Source organism: Perca flavescens, chromosome 10, assembly GCF_004354835.1.
Source record: "Perca flavescens isolate YP-PL-M2 chromosome 10, PFLA_1.0, whole genome shotgun sequence".
NCBI classification, from domain to species: Eukaryota; Metazoa; Chordata; class Actinopteri; order Perciformes; family Percidae; genus Perca; species Perca flavescens.
Genome location: NC_041340.1, coordinates 12,517,581 through 12,533,580, shown reverse-complemented (window position 1 = coordinate 12,533,580; position 16,000 = coordinate 12,517,581). Strand labels below are relative to the sequence as shown.

General features: G+C 38.1%; 1 protein-coding gene across 1 annotated transcript; it reads right to left on the bottom strand.

Moving 5' to 3' along the window:
* Window positions 1-849: 849 nt before the first annotated feature.
* sfxn5b (sideroflexin 5b) lies at window positions 850-15,749 on the bottom strand. The gene is made up of 14 exons (XM_028589451.1): window positions 15,393-15,749; window positions 9,707-9,775; window positions 8,997-9,074; window positions 8,544-8,570; window positions 8,377-8,431; window positions 8,240-8,265; window positions 8,047-8,100; window positions 7,608-7,664; window positions 7,282-7,347; window positions 5,564-5,654; window positions 5,086-5,201; window positions 4,753-4,838; window positions 3,398-3,515; window positions 850-3,160 (listed from the first exon to the last, which is right to left on the bottom strand). Exons 1-14 carry the CDS (start codon window positions 15,447-15,449, stop codon window positions 3,083-3,085), a joined length of 978 nt encoding a protein of 325 aa, XP_028445252.1. The 5' UTR covers window positions 15,450-15,749; the 3' UTR covers window positions 850-3,082.
* Window positions 15,750-16,000: the final 251 nt, after the last annotated feature.

Here is a 16,000-nt window from a genome sequence, read left to right as displayed (position 1 = left end):
CTGTCAGAAAAATATTCAAGATAAATATTCACAAATGTGACATATTTAGCAAAGAACCATCTAGAAAGGAGTAAATCCCACAATATCACATATTATACATAGGACTCGTTACTTTTGCCTTCACTGGTCACAACTGACAGGTAAAATATACTATAGGGGGGCATGGGTGCAAGTAATTATTTTTATTAGGCTATCAATTAATCTGTTGATTATTTTCTTGAAAAAATAGTTTACATTTTCTAAAGCCAAAGGGTATATTACCCCAAGGTGAAAGATTACCTTTAAGATTTATCAATTATCAAAATAGTTGCAGATTAATTTTCTAAATGGAGAAGATGGTGCCTGGGACAGCTGCTGTGTCTCGAGCTCCTCCTCGATTTATGTGTTACTTATTTTGTCTTATTCTCTTAATTTTTCATTTATTTTTTTTCTTGCATGATTTTCTTTTTTATACATATGTAATGAGCATTGTTGGAGGGACCCTGACATCTAAGATCGTCATTGCCAACAACTGCTTCTCTGAATTTTTTGGACAATAAAAAGCTTAAAACTTGAAACAATCAACTCATTAATTACACGACCAATCATTCCAGCTCTTAAAAATAAGGTGCAATACAGTACAGTATTACATAATTAGATTGAATATAAATAAAGGTGATGCAAAAAAAAACATTTTCTAAAACTAAAAAGAGAAAACTAAATGCCAATGTATTGACAATAAATAAAAACAAATGTAAATGGTGCAAACAGTAAAACCATGATGATCCTGTTGAAAGCCTCAATGCTATAGCAACACTAAACAGCTGAAGCAAAGCGTAGGTCTGGAAATCAAGTCTTCACAAAAGAAGATAAATGGAGAGAGTATTTATTAGATATTATTTTAGATGATATATATAAATGTTTGTTTTACATTGTTTGACTAGGAAACATTTAATAAACTTGTAGTAGACGTTGTTATACAAAAGATTAAAAATACTAGTTCATACTCAGTATAATATATAGCTCATACTTTTATGGTTTAAATATTGTACAAAAGAAGTCTAGGAATACAGTGGTGGTTTAAGAAACAATTAGGAGTGGAGTAAAATGTTAGGAAAATAAGTCAGTGTAAAGTGTTGGCTATTGTAGAAAACAAAATGCCCTGGCTTCTGTATGTTGTTTCACATTGGGGTTAAAATTCCCGGCATGTGATAAACAGCGTGTAAAGTAGCCTAATATACATCCAGAGTACGGTCTCCACATTTTCCCATATACATATACAGTACAGCCACTGACAGAGTGGCTTCATTTAGTGATCCAGTCCTTTGTCATTCCCTCAGCATACAGAATATATATACCAGCACTGCAGCCTGGTTAGTGCAGAGTTTCTCTACCTTCACATGATAAATAGACTTGTTCCCGAGAGATTTCTAACACTTTTATTTTGATATCTATTGCAGTGTTTCCCACAGGTCAAAAATATACTTTGCAAGAAGCTTTCCCTCAAAGCTCCTTCTGTCAACTGTCTCCATCACAATAATAAAGCAGACTAGAGCCTGACTGATAAATCGGTTGTGCCGATATGTATCAGCCGATATTAGCTTATTGCAGATAAATCAGGATCAGCGTATTTTGACGACCTTCAAGTAACAAGTAATGGCAGAAAGTAAACATAATTTACAAATATGAACATCTTCTCATTTCTCTATTTTGTGCCTCCTAGTCTCCTCCGTCTTTGGGCCTGTGACTCAGAAATTGATCTCAGCGCATCATCTTAATGGATGCCTCAATTCCTAAAATGCATCTTGAGGAGCGAGGAGAGAGGAGGCTTGCCAGACAAGCTTGAGCGAGGATGCACGGGTATATCCTTTGTGGAAGTATTTTCGGCACCCGTGACGCATAAAAGAGGCATGACATAGCTGGGGTATACAAACCATGTCAGCTGTGCCACACGTCATATTTAATTGACGTTGCTTTAAAATGACGGCTCTGAAGCACGGACGTCTCATTTTGTTAAATGCCTGTGGCCTCGACTCTTCTGCTTCCTCTACTCACATCTCAGGTGGGAGAGACCAAGACGTAAGGGGAGGAGCCGAGGAAAGGAATTGAGTATGTCCAAACGTAAAAGAGGGGATTGTCCCCATTACGTTTACTCTCTAGTTTGTCCAACAGAGGGCACTGATGAGTTATTTTTTTTTGTTTAACTGTAAAATGGCTCAGTACTAACTCACAGTCAAAATTCTTTATTACAGTTTATGTAAGGAAATTAATGTTGGCTTGTATATCATTATCTGTTATCAGCCTCCGAATTTCAGTATTGGTCATGAATCAAACTCAGAAAGGGCTGCAGAATTGTAGATTTTGGACAATGGTTCTAATCTTGTGGTTGCAAGATTTATCTGTAGGATAATTAACATGATTAACATTTCAGCTACACAAAATTATGTTCTTAGCCACCCTCACTTCCTCTCACCACCCTGATTTTGTTATCTAGCTGCCATTTTACTGTGTTGGTTCACTGTCACAGCTCTCATCAGGCCAAACAGGCAGCAAAAAAAGCTATTTAAAAAAACACTGTACACTAACCTGATCACATACACAGTTAGACTTCTTGCTGAACCCAGTGGAGCATTTAGCAGCAAGAGAGCCAGAACAAGTCAGTTATTGCAGGTTTAAACTGTATTTGTCATTGGGTGAAAAAGCAGCCAAAACTTGAGTAGGAAGCAAAGTACTGTATAGCGTGTGGGAAACACTGTTTTGTATATATTAAAATAATTCCATTAATAAAAAAAAAAAAAAAAAAGATTTCACAGTAAATACTGTATACCATAATATCTATATACAGAGCTTCTTCTTTTCTCTTGAAGACAGTGAGGACAGAAAAAATCTGTCCTATTTTCAAACCATGACTCAATAATTGCTGGATCTTGAGATCTGTAAACAAAAAAACCCTGTGTTAGTAGATGAAGGTCTACAGGCTCTGCTGTGATACTGCGGCAGAAAGACCCCCAATGTAGGTTCTCCCTGACAGCTATTCACAATGGAGCCTCATTTCCATCCTCGCTCCCGTCCTCTGCTCTCCTCTTTCACACCACGCCATCCATCACAAACCCTTATTGTAGGTCACCACCTTGCAATCTGTTGCCATGGCGATCTCCGGCTCTAGGCAAGACACCTCAATCTGCAAAAAAAAAAGAAAAAGATTAAAGGTAAAATTTCAGTTCTATATCTCTCGGTCGATAAGTTTTTGACTTTTAATTAGACATGGGAAGAGACATCTGGAATATGAGGCGAATACAAGCTTGAGCATGTCAAGTGGTGTATGTGTAATTTGAATTTTTTCCCATCTGCTCTCTCTCTCTGTGAGACATCTGGCCTTGAATTAGCAGTAGAAGCAGTTGAGCCGACTGTACTGTACCTGAGACATCTGGGGGAACAGGCTGATGGCCACAGGCAGGGAGAGGCCGAAGGTAACGAGGCACACCAGGCTGTGGATGGGCAGCAACAATCTGCGGTTGCTCTGCAGAAATCGCAGCCTACACAAGTCAAGATAGTGATAAAAAGAAACGTGAGCCTGCTGTGTGGATCAATTTCAGATGACTACTGCAAAGCCAGGAGTTATTTTTGGATCTGGAGAAAAGACATGGTGCAGATTTGGGGGAGCTATTTTCCACAATTAGTGGGTGTGAGATGAATCTGTCTCTGTGAAGGTTCCAGTTCTGGGTTTAATGAGTCAGACTGCACATATCCTCTTTTATTTAACTTTGTAACAGAAAGTCTATTTTTGTGTGTTTGAAAACACATTAGGCTATATTATTTCATTTTCTCTGGCTGTGACCTACTATTGGATAAATATATGGGCAGCACTTTGGGGCATAACATATGTCAGCTCTGGCAGACAGAGAAACATTCAGAGTAATTATAGAGCAGAATCAAACAGACAATAGTGTCCTCTAAAGACAACAAAGAGCAATAACAAAAGAAAGGATTTGGGGAAAAGGGGTTTTGATGCAGGTAAACCGTAACACAGATGAATTATAAATTGTAATGTTGACAATTTAAGGCCTTTTTAGAAAGATTATTTTACACTCTGTCTTGACAAAACCCTTCAAACCTTTATTATGTTAGTGGGACTGAGATACTCTGGGCTAAGCTGGGCTAGTCATCTTTTAGCAGCACCTGCTGTTACTTTTTGTCATGGTTGGATTTAGCTACAGCCTAATTTAACCTAAAAGAAAACTGAATTACTAGGAAAAGAAGAGGTACATTTAGTTTCAGCTACGGCTAGCTGCTCTGTAGCTAAGTCACCAGTTAGCTTTAATTTAAGGCGGTGGTTTTTAGGTTTAATAATATTTCATACTGTAAAACAAATGTCAGATTCTGGTCTGAACTACTATGTTCTGTGTTTTAAAAGTTAAGAATGATTCCATTCATCATTCTGACTAAACTTTCTGACTTATCTTGAGTTAATGCAGCATAATAAGTAGCTATTTTTTCTAAATAACCTTGAATATTAAAAGTAAATTAGAATTATTTTAAGTACGTTTTTCAAGGATGTTTTAAGCAAAAATGGAAAATTCCAGCTTTTCATATGTGAATATTTCTAGTTTTCTTAATGATAGTGTATGATATTATATATATATATATATATACTTTATGATAGTAGGCTGTACTGTTGTGGGAAAATAATCTGTATATTAATCAATAATGAAAGCTATAGTTATTTTTATTTAAAAAGAGAGGAAAAATCCTACAATATATGTCTCTACAAACCTCTCTAGGTAGGACATGATGATGGGGGGCAGGACAAAGATCGGCATCGGGAGGACCACACGTGTGAAGGCGGTCTCCGTGATCGCCTGGGGAAAAGACGAGAACATTGGGCACACGCTTCATTTCAAATACTGCAATGAGTTGGATTTAATTTTCCCTTTCATGAGATCAGATGTGTGCTGAGTGACAGGAGCCGAGCAGAAAAAGATGCATTTTCCCATTATCAGCTGCCATCACATTTGCAATAAATTTAGAAAAAAATAGCAAGTGTATAAACATATTCAGTGCAGTCGAGTAACAAGTATGCTGAGTGTGCAAAAAAAAAACACTCACATGTCTTGCAGCAATTTTGGAGGATCCCACCACATTCCCGTTGCTGTCTAGCACATCAATCCCCTCAGACAGCTCATTGTGTCTCATCAGGCCCACGTTACAGATGTTTGCACTAGCTGAGGACGGGGAGAGAAAAACAGCTTTTATATTTTAATACATTTCCACAAGAACATATGCTGAAGTCAAGAAATGCAGTCACGGATCAAAAGAAGAAATTCCTTTAACAAGTCCCTAATATAAAGAAATATCCTAAAAACACTTTAAAAACTTCAATTAAAGTAATATTCTCATACATAAATTACATTACTGCCTCTGAAATTTGAGATATATGTACATTATTGTCTAATTTTGTAACATAGAAGAAAAAGAAAGTGTAAAATCAGTAAGATGTTATGACTCCAACCACCAGAGGGCCACATAACATACATACATACATACCCGAATTATAACCAATACAGTGGGTCCTTTGAAAACCTACCTACAGCTGGGAAGGGGATGAGTCTCTGTATTATCATTCTGGTGGCAGGACTCAGCTTGTTAGCCTTCTGAATCAACACATTCAGTCCCACCTAGTAAATACAAAATGTATGTATACCATGCTTTAAATACTGCTATACTGTTAACTGTACTTTGTTTGCAGCATAGTATTTTTATATGGCCCTGACGAACCCTGACAAACTTCCGTCAAAGTTGAGATTTGCTCTGCAAGTCAGTCTGGCCAAGAGCCCATTCAAGCCCATTTCCAATTTTTCCAAATCGAGGCACTATTCACAACACGATGACGATAGTGCAGCGACGGCAAGCGGCTTTTTGTTTACGTTCAACATGACGGCCACCGAAGCGCAGCAACCCGTTGATGCCGCTGTTGCTGCTACGTCACCCGGTTCGTTGGTCTGATTGGTTGAAGGACTATCCAATTGCGCGCAGAGGCATTTGAGCGGCGTCCGTTGGTGACGCCCCTTTGGAAATGGGCTGTGAATGAACTTTCCCCAGACCCACTTTCAGTTACAACTGAGAAGGGTCTGGTGTCAACCAGGCTAATTTTTATACCTAGTAGCGCTAGGATTCTTACGTTAGTGTAGCTAAAACACTGGGATTAGTACTAGAACTATTACTGCTAAGACTATTCTAAAAGCTTAGCTCCAGCGCTGCTAATAATACTGTATATAATATATAGCCACAAATATTACAACAACAGCTCTGTGCATTTTAGTTGCAAAACATGACTTAAAGGGTAACTACCGTTTTTTTTAACCTGGACCTATTTTCCTATGTTTTTGTGTCTAAGTAACTAATGGGAACAACAATCTTTGAAATTGCTCCAAGAGACAAGCTACAATCATACTAGAAAATTAATAGGGCAATTGTCCAGCTTGTATTTACCTTCACAAAAGTGTTTGTTTTGCCACTGACAGGCTCAGATTAATATTCTAAGTGTCTGACAACATTATGGAAAGAATTTCTAAGGAGGTCGACCTTTCTGTTAAAGAGAAAGATCCTTTTTTTAAACATCCGCGAAATTGTGTTTGCTAAACCCACCAGACATGTAAATGAACAGTAATTTTAGCATCGTAAAATACACTTCATTCAAAGTCGACAGAAACAAAATAAAACTATGAGAAGCCGTTTTGGGTCGTCTTTCCACTTTTCCAACCATCACAAATCTGGTTTTGGTTGAAAGACACATTTACATTTACATGTGAGTATACGTTGGCTCAATACACACTAAAAGTATTGCTTTTTTAAATGGAGTCTGGTGAATTTAGTGCTAGCGACTTCAGAACTGTTTCTGGTTAAACATTAAGGTCTCAAAGAGATTTTAAAGGTCTATCTCTGAAGGCACGCTTTCCATAATGTTGTCAGACACTTAGAATATTAATCTGAGCCTGTCAGTGGCAAAACGAGCACTTTTGTGAAGGTAAATTTATACAAGCTGGACAATTGCCCTATTAACTTACATTGTAGCTAGTTTCTCCGCTGCCGACTGCAGCGATCTTTCTTAATACTGGACCAAAGATTAACATTGGGTCCAGGTTGAAAAAAAGTAGTTACCAGTAGTTACCCGTTTAATTATGACTTACAGTTACAGTACAGCTCTCACGTGCAGGTAAAATTCACAAAAAAACAAAGTTTTTAAATCAAATTTCAGTATCCTGAAAGATGATGTTGAAGTCATTGAACAAGAAACCCACTCACTGCGATAGAAACAGCACTGGTCACAGCTCCTACATAGCCTTGAAGAAACTTGGATGTTGGTGTAGGCTGAGGAGGGAGAAAAGAAATATTGTGTGACAGCTGTACACATGGTTTATTGTCTATAGTGACGCTTTGTATTTTATATTGAGATTTACTCATGTAAGATGGTCTTTTCTTTACAACAAAAACAGTATGCATGATGTTTTATTATTGGGATAAAACCACAAAAATCTAAATCTAAAGCAGCTAAAGTTAATAAAAACTGTGATTTTTGAGTTGTTTTGGGGAGATTAAAGACCTGAATATCCAAGGTATATAGTTCCCACCTTTGTGGCATTGCGGTTGGCATAGTTCACACAGGCATTGTGACTCTGGTTCAGCCACTGTAGGAAAGAGGGAAGGAAATAAGGGATGAATAAAGGACAGAATTAAGGAGTATGGAGGGAGGGAATGAGGGAAAGAAAAAATGGGAATGGAGAGGTGGAGGCAGAAAAAAGAAAAGTAGGAGAAAAAAGAGTAAGGAAAAACAAAAGAAAGGAAAAGAGGAAGATAGGATAGAGTCATATAGATATTTGCAGGCTTACATGTTGCTGTGTAAAGCGACAGCACACAGGAAGAAGCAAACAAAGCAGCAGCACTTTATTTTACGATGTCCTTATTCCGGTGTAAAAAGCATTGCATGGACACAATAAAAGTGCGCTCACCAGATGTTTAAAATATACAATAAATGCAATGGTTTTACAATATGTTGGTTTTTTACAGTACCTGCCATATAATGGTAGACACCACAGTCTGATTTGGGAGAAGAAGGCCAATGACCTAGATGAGACCAGGGAATAAGAGCTTATTTTCAGGGCAAAATAAGTCCAAAGTCTCATTTCATCTTCCCCAAACGACCATGTAAATGGACATCTGCACAGCTGTGATTTAAAATGTATGATTTTCATATGGGACTTACAATCGGCGTTCCAAATGGGACATAACCTGCACAGTGAAGAAATGATTTTCAGTGTAAAAAAGAAATAAAATTAAAAACGAGGACAAAATGGAAGTAACTTCGACAACTTTAGCAAAGATCTTCATCTGAGGTCGTACCTGACATTCGAAATGGCATGAAGATCTTCTCTCCTGTGTCAGGATGAATGATGGCCTGCGTGCAGAGAGCATGACATCATCCTCATGCTGCAAGGAGCCCAGAGGCTTGAATGTATGGAGGTGCAGTTAACCTGAGCTGACTTACAAGTGACTGATGAATCACTTACCTGCTTGATCTTCTGGGCTTCCCACAGCTGCACAGGTAAGCAGCAGAGCAGAGAAAGAGAAGAGCTATAAGTAATCATTAGGTTTGTATTTTATTTATTTTTTTTACATTTGGTTGGGAGACATTCATTAACTTTTTTGTTTTGATTATTGTTTTGCTCTAGCGACGACTTTTAGCCAACTGTGTACTATGTTTCCTGTCTTTATGGCCTTCACGAACATGTTATGTTTTAATGCAACATATTGGATCACATCAACGCTGATCAATCAATCAATTAATCAAACTTTATTTATAGAGCACTTTTCAAACAACCAAAGCTGACCAAAGTGATGTACAGAAGAATAAATAAAGACATAAAGTACATAACTCACACAGGCATAAAATACAAACAGAATACAAATAAAACAAGTTAAGAGACATAAAACAAGAGAAGACAGCCATGATAAAGACTCACCTGAAGATCAGACACTCCAGGTGGAAGCTCGCCATGTTTGTAGTCATCAAGTAGTTTCATGCATTCTTTCAATCGTTTCTACATACAAAAAGAAAAGAAAAAATATGGAGCTTAATAAGAATGTTTTTCGATATCAGTGTCTATACACATACAAAGTGAAAACGTTTTGAATCACAAATAAATTTGTCATTTAACAAAAGAAGGCAAAGTTCTTAAATGTTTAAGGCTGCAACGACCATTTACATCATCTATCAATCTGCCAAATACTTTGTTAAACTATCATTTAATTGTTCAGTTTTTAAAATGTGAGAAAATACTGAAAAATGGCCATCAAATGTTTTGTCCAAACAACTGATCAAAACCTCCAAACTTTCAATTCATTATCATATACTGTACGGCAAATATTTGAGAGGCTGAAACCAGCGAACTCGTGGCATTTTTGCTTGAAAATGAAATGTAACGATTAATCGATTAGTTAAAAAAAGTTGATGACTGATTTTCTTAGTTGATTCATTGACTAATCAATGGATCAACTAATCGTTTCAGCTCTACAAATGTTTAATGTTGTCTGAACATGAACAGCTTTAAAAGAAATGTGATCATTTGTTATGTGACCGTTTATAATACGCTTATGGATGGACGCTCAAACTTTGTATTGAAAGCATCGATCAGCAACACATAGACAGTTTTACAGATGTTTTTTTTTTTACCTCGGACACAAACAGAGTGCTGGGGTCAATGATGTCTACAAAGTGTCTCAGTCGACCGAGGAATGAACCCTTGAAAAGACAGTGTGACAAAGTTAATTCTTATTAAAGTATACACAGACAGCAGACCATCCATGTCCTCTGAAGTCTGAGAGGCTTTATCACCGCTAACTTTGCTTTAGTTTGTGCTTACTAGTTCTAAAGCTCCTAAAACATTGCTTTGTCCATTCACACCAAAAAAACTACAGCTAAAGTAATACATCTTAATACATTCATTTATTTAAAGGAATACGCCACCGTTTATTGAACTAGGGCTTATCACGGTCTACCCTGGCTGTAGATAGGGGGGCCAACGCATTTTTTGTCTCAGTGCAAGTAATTAGGTTGTTTTTTTGTCTTTTGTTGGCTCACTTTTACTCACAACATGATAACCGGCAACATAGGATTCCATTCACTACACTAAGCTAACTAGCGGCGGCGCTGCCGGTGTTGCACCGGACTAAAACGATGGATGCACAAAACATGCGTTGGCCCACCTATCTACAGCTAGGGGAGACCATGATAAGCCCTATTTCAACAAACGGTGGCGTATCCCTTTAAGTGGTCAGTTCTATTTTCTGTCAATTTTACTTCCCAACATTGTGGTGTAAATGCTTTTTTTTTAAATGACTGTACTCCGCCAGGAATGAAAACATGATGGAGAAATACTAAATATCTATCTTTCTATATTCTATATCAGACCCAGCCTTGAAACAAACATGTAAACTCCTCCTCAGGTGAAGAAAATACCAAATTCCCAGAATCAATACTGAAGACATGACCTTGGCATCCTCAATGGTAGCTACAGCCCTTAAACAGCAACTGTGATCAAGGCACATTTGACTTTTACATCTCTCGTATTTAGTTAGATTGTTCAGTTATGATAGACTTTGTCATCCATTTTTATACTTTTAATAATTGGCTTATAATTGTTTTGATGTTTCACCATTGAGCATATAATGGTTCAGTTTTCCTTATAGCAGCATTTCAAAGTATACCTCTATTAATTTGACATTCACATAGCAAGGATTTGTGCATTTGAACATTATTAACCTCATAAATAATTTTCACTAATAATTCAGAGCAGGGAATAGAGCAAGCAAGGATTGATTCTCCAGCATTGGAATTTAAACATACTTCAACATTTTGGGAAACACACTTATTCTCCTTCTGGTAGAGAGTTAGATGAGAGGATAGATGCAACTCTAATATTTTTACAGTAAATATGAAGCTGCAGCCGGTGAGTTTAGCTTAGCACAAAGACAAGAAACAGGACAATCTCTTTCCAAAGGTAACATCTGCCTACCAGCACGTCTAAACTTTGGCAAGAAAGCAAATAAGCGAATTTCCCTAAATGGTGAACTATTCCTTTAACAAATCAAACTGATTTGTGATAAACTTTTAAGTAAATGTATTAACAATCTGAGTAAGTTTACATTTAGCAAACACATTATTCCAAGTGAGGCTTGGAGCTGCTGGTCAAGTGCCCTGTTTTCTGTTCCCTTCACTGTCTTCATCAGCATGCCAATTGCTAAGTATGTATGCCAACAGTCTGAAAAAGCCCGACAGCAATTTATGCCAAGAGTCTCTTTGGCAAACCAGATGGACGAAAACATGGCAGCTTCAATCAGATTCCCTCTGAGACATTTATCATGAAGGGCATAAAACACAGGGAAAAGAGTGGAACAAACCCATTTGTATTTAAATTATCTGTTCAGCATCGGGTCCTAATTGAAATGACTGGAAACAACATCCGGTCCTCCTAAAGACTGGAAATAACCTTAAATGTTCTGTATGCCTGGATTTTTGCCCCTGCCCCTCCATCACACTCCTCCTCTGACAGCCGTATGTGCTGCAGTGCTGTTTTGTAAGAGTGAGGTAGACTGAGGATCCATGTGAGGAGCCCGCTTTAATTATGCATGAGTTTCAGCTCCCTGGAGAGTACACAACAAGGCTAGCAGAGACGTAGCGCGGCAGAAAGCACAGACAAACTGAGCAAGATTTATGCTGATTCAAAGACTGGCCTAATTTTAACTGTTTTGATGCAAGGAACTAAAGGTATTACAACACCTTTATCAACTCAATATGAACTTCAGGTTGCAGATGGAAAAATAAAAAGGTTTATGGAGTTCAGATAGAAAAGAGCCGGAAGGATTAATTACTCTCTTCCCTAAAATTATGGTGATTTAAAAGAAGAATTTGTGATGGGAATCACTAAAATAACAAAGTAATTCACATGAGACAAAGGGTGTAAATGTACTGCTATTTTGCTATGCCTTTTGTGAACCATGCAAAATCCTGTGTTAATTGGTCCCTCACTTAAAGAGACACAAAACAGCTTAATTCCTCATCCCTTGTGGTCATTTTGTGTCTATTTGTAGTCATTATTTGAGGCTGTTTTGAATCTAACTGTGGTTGCTATGTGTCTTTTTGTGGTCATTTTGCATCCCTATGTGGCCATTGTGCATCTCTTTGTGGCTGTTTGGCATCTATGTACTATTTTGCGCTCTTTCTGGTTGTTTTATGTCTCTATGTAATTGTTTTGCATCCTGTGTGATCATTTTGCATCCTTATTTGGTTGTTTTGCACCAATGGTGTTCATTTTGTGTCTCTATGTGGTCATTGTGCATCTCTTTGTGTTTTTTTTTTCTACTGTGCGTGTGGTCATTTTACATCTTTTTCTGGTTGTTTTGCATTTCTTTGTACTGCAGTTTTGCAGTTGTTTTGTGTCTCTTTGTTCATTTGATTGACTTTTTCATTAATTTTAAACCAAGGCTCTGTCCCAGAAGCCCGTTGACGCCTTTGGGCCTGTTCTCAGTAGGAACATTCAGTAATCCATTCACAAGTGTGTTCTGTCATATGTGTGAAAAATTAATTTGGCTCAAAATGTAAAATATGTTTCCTTTCATTTCATGTTTTTGTGCCTTTCCATAGATTTTCCATGTTGTCATCCTGGATTTTACAAGAGTTGCATTGATAGCTCCTATCAGTTGAAACAATAGCAGATCCTAAAGTTTAGTCACTTATTTACACAATCTGTTGTATGGACTTTTTCTCTATGCAATAGCATCAAGTGAATCATTTTCTTTTAAGCAGATGTTTAATAAATGGCTCTGAAGAAAGACGCAGTAGAAATGTAAATGTAACCAGTGTGCAGCTTCCTCAGTTAATGTGCCATTCAAGTTAACGTGAAGGTCGCATTATCTTCCAGGGCTAACCAATGCATATTCATTTCCGATGATAGTAAATTGAGTAATGGGCTTCAGATAAGGTCGGACAGTCAATTAATCTCGATCACATGTGGGGCCACAGTCGGTCTGCAGAAAGAATCCAGTAACACTTTACTTGAAGGTATATAAGAGTGACATGACAGTGTCATGAACACATGACACTGTCATGACACATGAACCCTCAGGGGCGCCGGACTGGGGGTAAAACCAATACTGATTACCAGGGCCCAAGGGGAGAGACGGCCCTTGAAAAGTCTGGAACAAATTTTATTTTACCTGGATATTTTCATTTCATAATTAAATTTCATAATGCATGTCAGAGGATATGTAAAGTTAGTGTATTGGCTGAATAACTTGGTTGATTGACGGACTACATTTTGTATACAAAAAAAGACTACGGTCTCACCCACCCCTTGCTAATGCGCCAAATGGTTTAGTCAATCTGCATGCATTTTGTTTACGTTAGTTCAGTTGAGCATCTGGTGAAGCACAAACTTCTGCTGTAGAAATGTCTTTCTCAAAGAAAGCCAAATCAGGCTACCAAGAAAGAAAGGAAAGACAGGAGGAGAGAAAACAAAATGAGGGGAAACAATTGGTAACTGACTTCTTTTCAAAGAAAGGTGAGCACAAACTAGAAAACGAAATCCATGGTGCTAAACTGCTTGAATATCTCTGCGACTGTTAGCACTAAAAACGGACTGAGACAACCCATTGAAAGAACAGAACATACACTTTCAAATGATAATTTGGTTATACATGTAATCTGAGGTAAAGACTAAATAAATAAACTACACTAACAATGCTGTTTGCGCACAACACACCATTATAATATAATTTGAAACATGTTTAATTTAAAATGAATAGGCTATAATGTCTATAATTAGCAATAATAGGCTAATCAGTGACACAGGTAGCTTGGTAGCTCATCGGTAGATACGTATCATGTCAACATTACACATGGCCCTCAGTTTCAGAAACTGTCACACCAGGGAGTGGAGTAGCAACAGACCCCTCATCCTCCTCTTTGGATTTGAGACAAGGTGAGCTTATATCAAAATTAAAGCAAACCATGTTTAGCCATTTTGACTGAAATGTGTTAAAGGTCCCATGGCATGAAAATTTCACTTTATGAGGTTTTTTAACATTAATATGAGTTCCCCCAGCCTGTCTATAGTCCCCCAGTGGCTAGAAATGGTGATAGGAGTAAACCGAGCCCTGGGTATCCTGCTCTGCCTTTGAGAAAATGAAAGCTCAGATGAGCCGTTTTGGAATCTGCTTGTTATGAGGTCATAACAAGCAAGGTTACCTCCCCTTTCTCTGCTTTGCTTTGACATCATGGCTTTCAAACGAGAAAAGTGGCAGTTGGTCAAGGCCACACCCCCACCCTCCACCTTGCCCCTCCCTCTCTCCTCCTCAATAGCTTCAGACACAGAAATGGGACATACTAAGGAAAGCTCATTGTGGGACTGGCTCTAGTGGCTGTAGTTCTGCACCAAAGCTGAATTTCGGGAAAGAGACTTCAGATACAGTATTAGGGGACCACTAAGGCCTATATTAAAGCATATAAAGAGCACCATGTCATGGGACCTTTAAGTAACACTAACATCTTAGTGCATTTTATTGTATTAGGTTACAATTAGGATAAGTGGTTAATATCAAATGTATCCTTCATAGAGAACGATGATAGGATCTGATTGATTTTTTTTTTTTTTTTGTGTGTGTGTGTGGGGGGGGGGGTGAGGAACATGGGGGCCCATCAGGACTGCCCAGGATCTTGTGCTACGCCCCTGTGAACCCTAACCCAAAGAATTTCTAATAACCCTAACCCTAACTTGTCATGACAAAAACCGAATGACACTAAATGACAGAAGCGTTAATGTCATAAACGTTTATGACTTGTTTATAATGTTTATGACACGTTCATGACAGTGTCATGTCACTCTTATGTAGTTACCTTCAAGTAAAGTGTAAGCAAGCATCCTGAAAAAAACTAAATTAACTATATGTGAGGGTGTCAGGTGTTAGATTCATGTAAAAAATGATGCACAGATTTGTAGATTTTGTATCATAAATCTCCAGCAGCTGCCATTGTAAAGCCTAAAATAAACAGGAAAGAGGAAAAAAACAATATGGTGACACATTCATCGTGATAAACAAATTGACGCAAGATATCAGTGACTTGGCTGCAGACCTGAACAGTCTGATAGAATCTTTTGACGGAGCAGCAGCGAGTCAAAGGGTTGTTGCGGTTTTATAACAAAGAACCGGACCGCAGATGAAAGGCAACTTTCGCTACTAAGTGTGAGAGCGTGCTGCAGCCGGAGCGGGATCAGCAGGGCGGAGGGGCTGTTTTTCACCCGAAAGCCTTCAAAACAAAATGTCCTTAATTGCACATATGAAAGAAGACAGAAAAGACTTACCTGCTCGTATCGGGGTCTTCCAAGCTGGAAGGCAGGACATGCTGAAGATTCCGCCATGACACCGAAACTATTTATTTATTAATGAAGTGAATCATGAACGGCTTTTCAAGTAACGTTAGAGCGAACTACATTCAATGTGTAACTAGTGAAGCACGAGCCGCTCCGTCTGTCGGGATGTGTAGTCTTCTATTTTGCGTGAACACTGGCAATGTTGAACCGCGTGACTACACATCCCAAATAATCGATAAGGTAAAAATCTGTTGCATAACTGTTCGGATTGATCTTGGGAGAGATAACAGTTGATGCACCCATTCAAAGGTGGCACAATAAATCACTGAACTCAATAATGTGAGGAGGTGTGGCCTGAAGAGAGAGAAGTGTCTGCGCAGAGTAATGAACAGCTCTCAGGTTCACTTGAAAATAAAGAAAGACAAGAAAAGAATAAATAACCTGGAGCGGGAAAAAAAGATAATAATTATGTGTCACCACACTGGACACTTTCATTATGCTCTTATCATTAAGTGGCCGAAGGAAAGGGACTGGCTGAAGGAAAGGGACTGCTCCTTTTCAATTCGATATATCAAATGTGTCCTTCACATTATAGCCTA

Excerpts from the sequence above, each read along its gene's own strand:
- sfxn5b (XM_028589451.1), bottom strand. The coding sequence starts at position 15,449 with ATGGCGGAATCTTCAGCATGTCCTGCCTTCCAGCTTGGAAGACCCCGA. Across the intron at positions 7,348-7,607 it reads CCAACCGCAATGCCACAAAG|CCTACACCAACATCCAAGTT; the intron begins GTGGGAACTATA and ends CTCCCTCCTCAG. Across the intron at positions 5,202-5,563 it reads CATCCCCTTCCCAGCTGTAG|CTAGTGCAAACATCTGTAAC; the intron begins GTAGGTTTTCAA and ends CCCCGTCCTCAG.